The sequence below is a fragment of the Solanum stenotomum genome, chromosome 11, assembly GCF_019186545.1.
Source record: "Solanum stenotomum isolate F172 chromosome 11, ASM1918654v1, whole genome shotgun sequence".
NCBI lineage: Eukaryota > Viridiplantae > Streptophyta > Magnoliopsida > Solanales > Solanaceae > Solanum > Solanum stenotomum.
In genome coordinates, this window is record NC_064292.1 from 51,953,650 (window position 1) to 51,964,877 (window position 11,228).

Here is an 11,228-nt window from a genome sequence, read left to right on the forward strand (position 1 = left end):
AGCTTTGTAAAACTATTTAAACCATGACGTAAAAATCATATTTATAATATCATGAAAATACCATGCTTCCTCTCAAAGTCTACTTGTGCAATGCGTGAATGAAGTCCCATACCCCCATCCATACTAAGCAGAACCCCTCGAGGAACCATGCAATTTCTACTGTGGGAGTTCTCTAACCGACAACCACCACTACATGCATAAGTAGTGATACAACGTTTTACCTCACATTACCCCAGAACCATCATATACCTTGCTGTGATATAAGACCTTGCTTTAACTTTTGCTTAGTGGATCCACTAGCTTAACTTTCGTGATCATCTAAAAAATATGATCCGAGAAATTCCATGTTTGGCTACATGGTTCTTATGGAAAGTTGAGTTAATATGAACTCGTGTCCCCAATTCGGTGCTCAAGACTACTCCCAAAATACTTTAGCTCATAAGTGTTTTAAGCACATCTTTCTTTAGTTGAGATAGTTACTCAAAACTTAGCCCAAAGGCTTTTGAAAACTCTTTCTAAAAAGAACATCTCAAAACCATATTTTAATATGATCATTGATGACTCGGGATATTCATACTGCTTAAACATTGATGGTATATCTAGAGACCATACTGTTTAAACATTGATGACATACACTCTTTTGCAAAACTCATCTTTTCTTTAATAGAGATAGTGCTCAAACTGTTCAAAACTCTTTTGGAAATCTCAGTTTCCTCTCATATTTAAATGTGAAAACATTTATAAACTTCTTTGGGAAATACTTAGTTCCCTAATAACTTTTGAGAAATGAACTCAACTCTTGACCTTGACTTATCTCGAAACTCTTGACTTAACTGAAAACTCTTGACTTAACTTGAAACTCGATACTCTTTACTTGACTTGAAACTTGAGACTCTTTACTTAGCTTGAAACTCTATACTCTACTTGGAACTCTATACTTATCTTGAAACTCTATACTTAACTTGGAACTTGAGCCTTAGAATGAAGTTAAAACACTCAATGAAGACTCTTGAAAACATTGAAGACTTGCTTTGACTTACTTCTTAACTTCTATGCTTGGCTCTAACTTCACTTGACTTCTAACTTCGCTTAACTTGGAAACTAACTTTCCTTGAATTGGAATTATGAATTCAAGATGTTTGATCACATGTTATGGACGAGTTCTTGACGTTTAGACGTACCTTGGAGTGTTGGAAACAACTAGGAAACATAGGTACAATACCTAGGAACATGTATGAGAAAGCATGAAAAGAAAAGGGAAACTTGGTGTCCTTGGCGCTCTGCAAGGCGGAGCGCCAGCCCTTGAAGCTCAGAAGGCCAGCTGAGGCGCTCTGCAGGGCGCGGCGCCCCAAGGGGTGAAATTCAGAACACTTCTTGGGGAGCTTTGCAAGGCAAGGCGCAACGCGCCACCCCTTTTCCCCGACAACTTCAACTTTTCTCCTTCTTTTCTCCAACTCTAAACCTTCTAAACTTCAAGGTTTCCAACCCCAAACATTTAGAATCATAAATCCCTCAACATACAATAGATTTCAACCCAAAACACAACCGGAAACATGCCCAAATCAACAAGGGACTTCAACAACACAATCAACAACATCAACAACACAACCAACAACTTCAACAACACAACCAATCTTTTCTCAATAATAAAAACGAGTTTGGTGTGTGGGGAAAATGATCAATCCAACACTATGAACTCACATACCTAGTGGGGATCACCCCCCGACGATATGCACGACGATCTTGACGAAAAATCCTTGCTTGATCTCCCCTTTCTTCTCTTCTTCTCCTCTTCACTCTCAAGCCCTAGCTCTCACTCTTTTAAAATGGGACAAAATGATCCAAAAATCAGCCTAACACAACAATATAACCCCAAAAGAAATAGCTAGGGAAAAGACCAAAATGCCCTTAAAATTTTCGGACGGATTCCCTGCCAACTGCCCAACTTTCCAAGGGCATAACTCACGCATACGAAATCGGAATCGAGCAAACTCAGTGGCGTTGGAAAGATCATTCCAAGAGATTTTCAAAAATAACTGGAACTACTCTTAAATCATCCTGATCTAGGAGTTATGACTGCTCAAAGTTGGCCAAAAACTCACTTTTTACCCACACTTTACCAAATTTTCAGATTTTTAATTCTTTCAAAAAAATAAAATTCCAATTCTAAGCCTTTTCATAGTTATTCCAAATTGTCGGATGTTACCATATCTCCCCCTTGGGAACATTCGTCCTCGAATGAGATTACTCTTACTAGCTAAGGTGTAACATCAACTCAAACACCCAATAAACAACCATGCAAACAACAACAACAACATGCTCACTAAAACTTAAAGGACACCAAGAAGGAAATTAGTACCTTGATCTACATTTCCTCCGGATTCGAAGAGATATGGATATCTCTTCTTCAACAAACTGGTTCCTCCAAAGGATCTTGACTGATGCTACATCTTTCGTTCTCAACTTACGAACTTGGCGATCTAAAATCTGAACAGGAACCTCCTCATGACTTCTTTCATGGTTGAAACTTTCAAACATACCCAATCCTCTACTTCAAACACCTCCTCCATAGTTTGATGAACTAACTCTGGTCCTATCAACCCTGCTTTACTAACTTCAAACCATCCAAAAAGAGATCTACATCTCCACCCATAAAGAGCCTCATAACGAGCCATATGGATGCTAGAATGGTAACTATCGTTGTAAGCAACTCCATGCAAGATAGGTAATCATCTCAATTATCCTTGAAATCAATTCCACAATCCACCTTGATCCCTCGAAACACCATCTCCCCCTTGTTTCAAAGCTAATACTATTATGAACATTTTTGCTTGTAATTCCAGCAAGATAGGGTCTGAGTCTTTCTCACCTTCTACTTCTGACACTAATGATGACTCGGCCTCGCTTACTACTCTTAAATCATCCTGAGCTAGGAATTATGACTGCTCAAAGTTGGCCAAAAACTCACTTTTTCCACACACTTAACCAAATTTCTAGATTTTTAATTCTTTCAAAAAAATAAAATTCCAATTCTAAATCTCTTCATAGTTATTCCAAATTGTCGGATGTTACAAGTAACTAAAACATATTTCCTCCATCTCAAATCATCAATCATCCTTTTCTAAAATTGTCTCAACTCAAGACAAAATTCTTAATTTTTTCATTTTACTCTCAGTAGTAATTACTTTTGAAGACTATAAACACTTTAATTACGGGAAGATGACATATATATATTATATAATGATGAGAGATTTTATATCTTAAGAACATAAATAAAGATAAATAGTTAAAAGTCTCTTGATTAATATTTTCTTAAGAGCGTGAAAGAGAGAAACACGATATCTAATTTGAAACTATATATATCAACTTCAATTCAAATTAAATTCTGAAATTGCGAACTAGTGAAGCCTAATTTCAGATTCGAAGGTTTGAAGTTCTAATTTCAAATTTTAAAATTTCAAGTAAATTTCAAATTTGGTTGTTAGACTTAAATACGTTATAAAACTGACTATTTTTCTAAATAATAATTTGTCTAAAAGTGACAATATGTACAAAATGACTGTATAATCAAGACTTAACTAAAGGTTGGGCCACATTAGCTATGTATAACAGTTTAGGTTTTCCAAAAAAAATTGGCCCATCTAATTAGTTATCTCGAAGAATAATGTTGACACCAATACAGATATATATCCTTTCGTCAATTAATTTATCAATATGGTTGAAGTATAATATAAATATATCGTGCATTAAGTATATATTATATATAAATATGCATATATCTCCGATCAAATCTAGATATAAACAAGGAGCTTTGTCAATTACTACTCTGCATATATAATGTGTGTTTCAAATTATTGAACTATCTATACAATTTTTACATATTTTCTATAAATTAAATGATCGAATGGTTCAAATCATAATTATCCCTTCTCTATTGCCATTAACACTTGCTAACTTTAATGTGTGTTTCANCCCCCCCCCCCCCCCCCCCCCCCCCCCAAAAGTACACTTGATCTTCCCCAATTTTGAAAAAAAAAAAGATAACGTGTGGTGAATTATTTGTTGATGTTAGTAGTTGATGAAGGAAACTGTAGATGTGTAATGGTTAACGATGACATTGGTGACAATGCTAATTGTGATGATAGAGTCAGTTGGTAATAAGGATTGATTACAATGGTGAGTGAGCCTTGTGGTTATTAGTGGTAATATATGTGGCGATGGTTGTGACGACAATGGTGGTAACTACTACTCCCTCCGTCTCATTTTATATGTCATTCCTTTCTAAAAATAGTTGGTCCATAATACTTGTCATTTCATAAAATTAATGCATAAATTACCATATTGTTTCTTTTTTACCCTTGTGAGTTATTAGCCTTGAAAATATACATTTGACCAACTTAGAAAAACTAAGTAAATGATTCATGTTCATTGGTTAAATTAATTAATCAAAATAAATTAATTCATATTCATTGATTGAAAACTTGAATTCCAAAAAAAAAAAGGGTAGAAGAGTAAAGTTACATCATTTCTTAATGCAAGTGCAAAGTAAAAATGTGACATATAAAATGGAACGAAAGGAGTAACACATAAAAAATGAATATAATTTTAATGATAGAGATGATAGGTTTAGTAGCGACTCACAAAAGTGATTGGTAACAATGATGATTGTTAGTGGAGCTTGTGATGAGTGGCTAATGATTAACGACAATCATAGTGATTGACAATGATAGTGGTGATTATAACAATTGAGATGATTAGTGGTGATGACAAATGATTGTGGATTGATTTATGGTGAAAATTATTGATATTAAAATTTATTCAAAATATTACTAATTAAGATCTATTCAAACGTGCAAACAAATTAATTCTTAAATCTATATGACACATCTCATTATGTATTACAATTACCTACCTATTATGATACTAGAAAATACTACATATTTATTTAAGGGAGATTATGCGGATAAACAAATGTATACTAGCTAATTAGCTAATATAGCTATAGTTTGGATTAATTACGACTCATGGTTTAATTTTAGCTGTAATTACGTTGCCTTTCTCCTCTCTTTCTCTCTCCTCTTTTATTCATATACAAATACAAATTATACATATACATATATAATTATATGATAGATATACAAATGCAATTAGACTCTCTCCACTCTCTGCCCTCTCTCGCTTGCCTCTCTCCTCCCTCTCCCAATCTCGCTCACCAGATATACAAATACATATGTATACCAATTACATATATATAATTATTTGACAAATACATATATAGAATTCGACAGATATATATATATATATATATATATAATTCGTCTCTCTCCATTCCCTGCCCTCTCACGCTCGCCTCTCTCCTCCCTTTAACATGTAGCGACGAATCATAATTAGTAAACTATAGCTATGAAGCATAAGAGTGGCTACAGGGGCAGCTGGTAAGGTATAAAAAAAGTCCACGGCCTTCCCATTTTTTAGTTAATTAGGTAGGATTAAACAAAAAAAAAGAATTAGAACTAAGACAACAAATGCAAACGGCATTAATGAAGTGATAGATATGACAATTACTTTTTCCCTTTCCAATAAAAAGTTGTGTACTTTTTTTTCTAATGTACACGTTATCTTTTTTTTTTTTACCTTATTCTTTTTCTAATTTTATTTTTATATATTTTATCCTCCTCTCTTCCTCTCTTCTATTTCTTCTTTCTTTCTCTTTTCTAATCTTATATCTCTCTCTTATTCAAAGCTGAAGAATTTACTTGTTCTATTGATAGTTTATATTTTAAATTTGGAGAAAAATATATTGCAATAGCCCAATTCATTTTCGGAAATCAAGTCTTCATAATTCTTGAATCCGGTAATATCATTCTAATTTCTAATATTATTTTTATTTTGTGTCTTATGTTTATTATATTTTTTTATTTGATATTGTAAATAGTGTTTAAAATATTTGTTAGATTTTAATATGTCAACTAGAAAATATGAATCCGATCATTCAAAACTTAAAAGAAAAAGAAAAATCGATAATTTGATAAAATCTAAAAAAGGTGTTCTTGATAAATTTTAGAAGTGGTTTGGCTATATTATCGATTGAGAAAGAATTATTAGAAGAGATTGACAAAAAAAAAATTATTAACAACTTTGCATCTCAAAAAGCTAGAAAAATAGATTTAAAATAAAAACATATTTAATTTAATTTTTTTTTTTAAGGCCTCTAGTTTGATTTTGGCCTTAGGCCACCAACGGGTTTGAGCCACCCCTGAGTGGCTACATGCGAAAATTCCTCATTTATTTGCCAAATATTGAAAAAATTACTTTAAAAATAAATTGATGATTTTAAAAAAAAAAAATACTTCTGCAAATTAGATTTTTTTAATTAAATTTTTTTTATTAATTTATTAATTTAATTAAAGACACCAAATAAAAAGGAAATCGAGACGCTCTCAAGATCTCATTAGGACGAGTACACCGACGAACCTTGTTAGCTATTTTCCGTTAAGTAGGTCACATTGTTCGCCGGAGATCGGACGAATTTCTGCCGTCCGATCTCAGTTCAGTTACAGATCCGAATCCCCATTTCCTGTAAGTTTCAATTTCATTGTTTAATTCAATCATTTCTTTGCAGATTTGTATCCAATTATGCTGAATTGTCACTGAAATCCATTTGATTTATACGTGAAATTTGCTGTATTCCTATAATTCTGACCAGTCTGATGATTTTTCTCAACTGTGTTGATGTGCAAATCAGCATTCTCGGTGTACTAGCATTTTTGGTAACTTTGTCTATTTATCGATGCAATTTTTGATGGGAAATGAGCGAAGTGAGAGATTACTCAATTGTAGAGTATACAGGATAACTGAGAAGCTTGTGAAGTAGTGATCTGCTTGTATCTAATTGTTAGTTGAGATTCACACACACATGTATATAGGTTTTAGAGTATAAATGCCTATGATGAGATTAATTCCACTGAAAAGTAGTGTGATTTATACGTGAAAATTTGCTGTATTCGTATAATTTGATTAGTCTGATGATTTTGTCAACTGGGTTGATATGCAAATCAGCATTTCTAGGTGTTACCCCCTTTTTTTTTTCTGAAAAAAAGTAGCAACAACCACCATAAAATACCTAAGTGTAATCCCACAAAGAAGGGTATGGGGAGAGTAAAGTGTGCGTAGGCCTTACCACTATCTTAAAGGAGGAGAGATTGTTTTTGATAGACGGCTCAAGAAAAAAAATAGCAAAAATGAAACCATGGCAAAATACTACACACACTACTTGAAAAATCATCCTAAACAATAGTCATACAATGATATAATGATAATCAAAGTGTAAAAACAGTACTCATACGAAGATATAATGATAATCAAAGTGTAAAAAGTTACAAATAGTAACCAAACTCAAAGGATAAAGAAACTACAAGAGCAATATGACTAATAGTAAAGACGAATAAGTTAGACAATGCTCAAGTAACTAACTAACCTCCTAGCCTTATATGTGTCCTCCATAACCTCCTATCTAAAGTCATGTCCTTGCTAAGCTGAAGCTGCATCATGTCATGTCTAATCACCTCTTATCTATACTTCTTCGACCTACCTCTGCCTCTCTTGGAAACCATCTATAACCAACCTCTCACACCTCCACAATGGGGCATCCGTGCATTTTCTATACACATGCCTAAACCATCTCAGCCTCGATTCCTGCATTTTGTCCTCTATTGAGACCCCTCCCACCTTATTTCGGATATCTTAATTCCTAATCATGTCTCTCCTAGTATGCCCACAAATCCATTTCAGCATCCTCATCTTCGCAACTTTCACCTTCTGAACGTGGGAGTTTCTGACTAGCCAATAATCCGTTCCATACAACATGGTCTAACCACCGCTTTGTAGAACTTGCCTTTAGGTTTTGGTGGCACCTTCTTATTACTCGAACATCTTCTAAAAAAAGTAGCATTTGTGGTAATTATCTATTTACTAGTGCCATTTATAATATGAAATAAGCGAAGTGAGAGATTACTCAATTGTAGAGTTTACAGGATAATTGAGAAGCTTTTGAAATAGTGATCTGCTTGTATGTAATTGTTAGTTTAGATTCACACATATGTATAAGGTTTATAGTATAAAGACCTATGATGGGATTAATTGCCACTGAAAGCAGTGCGATTTGTACATGAAATTTGTTGTATTCGTATAATTTGATCAGTCTGATCATTTTCTCAACTGGGTTGATATGGAAATCATCATTTTTTTAACTTTAAGCTATTGATGAACGTTCTCATTTCAAATAGAGAACCATGCAAATGATTTCAGTTCTTGTTTTTACAGCATTGTCATGTATTTGGTGCCAGTCTTAATGTGAAAAGATTGTGTTTAATATTGAGTATTCAATGGAAGCTGTTGTACAGCAGATAGATTTTCTCAGTTTCCTACACTGATGTAAAGGAACTGATCTGTATGTAAGTTGGCGCAATGTTTGTGCCTCTGTATATTAAATCTTACCATTCTGAACAACATTTTTTTTTTTTTGATGAAGTTAGTAGATTCACTTAAAGGCATCAAGAAGATGCAAGCTTTACAAGGATAGATCAATTAAGCTCACAAAAAAAAAGATTTGTAGCCTCTTTCTAAACTATAGAGCTAACAAAATCTAAATAAATAAAAAAAATAATAAAAAAATAATTTCCCCCAACGCCTAGCTCGAGTGACAAAAGGTGGAGGATTTGTGGCTCAGGTCACAAATTCAAGCCCCACACCTTACAAAGCGAAGCCCGGTATTTAAGTGAACCAGGGTAGAGGGGCGGACCCATTATCCACCGAGTTTATAAGGCTGTGATTGGTCCAAAGGGTGGGTCACATACGGATTTCTCGGTTATCAAAAAAAAAAAAAAATCTAAAAAATAATTTATCAAGTATTGTTCATTAAAATAAAATCCAATTTTCAGTTCCATTATTGGTTATAAAGATGATGGGTAACTGGTTAGCGGGATTTCCTATAAACTGCCCCCCTCAAGCAAAGGGTTGGCTCTGCTCCCGGTAAAAGCAGCTTGCCGGTGTGCTTCATACCTTAGATCATAACCGACCCTTTACCCCAAAATCTTTCTAACAGGAACTGGATGAATCAATCTATCATCAAATTCTGGTGCTATATTTCCATTTCATGATGCGTAATGTCTAATGTTATGTGCTCTGTTATACCTGCAACTGATTTCTCTGGTGCTTTCCAACAGACAAGGCTGCTTGAGCTCAAAATTAAACTGCTATGGGATCTGATGGTCAAAATTGGTATTTGGGTTTAACCTATGACCAATGGGTTCCTCTGTCTGTCTCTGGTCCGACACCAGCTGCTCGCTACAAGGTTCCCCTACTTCTATATTTTATATTAACCTACATGATTACATTGTGCAAGATCTTTTGTTGGTTATGCCATTCTTGGCTTTTTTGTTGCTTCCCATTGAAGCTTTAAAGCAGTGCATTCATGCCTATTCTGATTCTTTTTCTTTATCACAGTCTGATTATATTTTGGATATTACTACTTATGCCACTTTTTTGTTGCACTGTAGCATGCAGCTGTCACAGTTGATGGGAAATTATATATCATCGGTGGAAGTCGTAATGGACGATACCTGTCTGACATTCAGGTAGTTGGTCATTCTTTCGATCACTTTTTCTTGTTAGACTGTTCCTAGTTTTGTGCTGGTATTAGAACAGTTTTTTTATTTCATGTACAATTATGTTCTTTTCTTTCTTTCCTTCTTCAACCAATTCCACTTCCACAGGTCTTTGATCTAAAAAGTTTGACATGGTCAACCATAAAGTTGAACTCTGGAGTTCTTCCAGCTACCTCTGGCCACAATATGGTGAGAATTGAGTCAGCTCTTTTCATTTCACTTGTTCTAGCAAATAATCCACTGATGTGTTTTCTGTTTCACGTGTTCTGGCTCTTCTCTTTGACATTGTTGGCAGACCTTGTGGGAAAATAAACTTCTATTTCTTGCTGGTCACTCAAAGGATGTTTCTGACACGGTAACAGGTTTGTAATCCTTTAGAGCCCTTAAAAACTGGTGGCCGATGCTCATTTATATTAACTTTAAATCTTCTCAATGTATCTTGTGCAGTGCGGTTCATTGATCTTCAATCATATGAATGTGGTGTTATAGAGACCTTTGGAAAACTTCCGGTAATTAATCCTCCTCTTAGATTTCACTCTTTCCCATTCATAGCCTCTTTTGTTGGGCAATTCTTGAACTCAAATGCTCCTGTTAGTGTTTAGTTTATTGGACTTCACGTGTCTCGCTCTCAACTACTACTGATGGCCATTATGTTGCTTCTTTCTATTTGAGAGCTATAATGTTGCTTCTTGTCTATTATGTCTTCCAGGTAGCTCGAGGTGGGCAATCTGTCACCCTTTTTGGATCTAAACTCATAATGTTTGGTGGAGAAGACCAGCATAGGCGTCTGCTAAATGATATTAGTGTTCTTGATCTAGAGACAATGACTTGGAGTACTGTTGAGACCACGTAAGTATCTGACCAAATTTATTTTTCACTAATTATGCATTTGCATTAATTCATTGTGGTTTGATAGGCAGACGTCCCCAGCTCCCAGGTTTGATCATACAGCTGCACTCCATGCCAATCGCTACCTTCTGATTCTGGGTGGATGTTCTCATTCAATTTTTTTCAACGATCTTCATGTCCTTGACTTGGAAACGGTATATTTTACTTGCCTGGGTTTTATTTTAAGGCATACTATTTACTTATCAATCTTTCAAGGCATACTACTTGTAAAAATCGTTTGATATCACATTTTAGATCAGATGGAGTTGTGATGGTAGTAATGTCTAGTATCCGCAACAATACAACCATTTTCCTCTGTGAATGATCTTCAAAGAAGTACTATTAAGTATTAACAATTATAGTCAGTTGGATTGTAAAATTTAGAAAATCTCTTCTCTTGGTTGGCAGATGGAATGGTCTCAACCACAACTTCAGGGGGATCTGGTTAGTCCAAGAGCTGGTCATGCTGGTGTTACTATAGGTGACAACTGGTATATTGTCGGTGGTGGAGATAACAAAAGCGGTAAGTGAAACATTTAAGCAGCCTCTTCTATCACACCCTCTGGCATTCTTGTTCATGACGCACAATCCTTTTTTTTTTTTTTTGTCTATTTCTATGTTTAATTGTTATTCTTTTTTGCAGGTGTGCCAGAAACACTTATGTTAAATATGTCG

General features: G+C 34.6%; 1 protein-coding gene across 1 annotated transcript in view; it reads left to right on the plus strand.

Moving 5' to 3' along the window:
- Positions 1-11,228, plus strand: part of LOC125846052 (acyl-CoA-binding domain-containing protein 6-like) — a 64,163-nt gene that overhangs the window by 31,819 nt on the left and 21,116 nt on the right. The window contains exons 2-11 of the mRNA XM_049525512.1: positions 6,501-6,579; positions 9,225-9,352; positions 9,558-9,635; positions 9,774-9,854; positions 9,961-10,027; positions 10,113-10,174; positions 10,375-10,514; positions 10,582-10,708; positions 10,962-11,076; positions 11,197-11,224. Of these exons, the coding sequence (XP_049381469.1) occupies positions 9,257-9,352; positions 9,558-9,635; positions 9,774-9,854; positions 9,961-10,027; positions 10,113-10,174; positions 10,375-10,514; positions 10,582-10,708; positions 10,962-11,076; positions 11,197-11,224 (794 nt within the window). The 5' untranslated portion in view covers positions 6,501-6,579; positions 9,225-9,256. The remainder of the gene's footprint in view (positions 1-6,500; positions 6,580-9,224; positions 9,353-9,557; positions 9,636-9,773; positions 9,855-9,960; positions 10,028-10,112; positions 10,175-10,374; positions 10,515-10,581; positions 10,709-10,961; positions 11,077-11,196; positions 11,225-11,228) is intronic.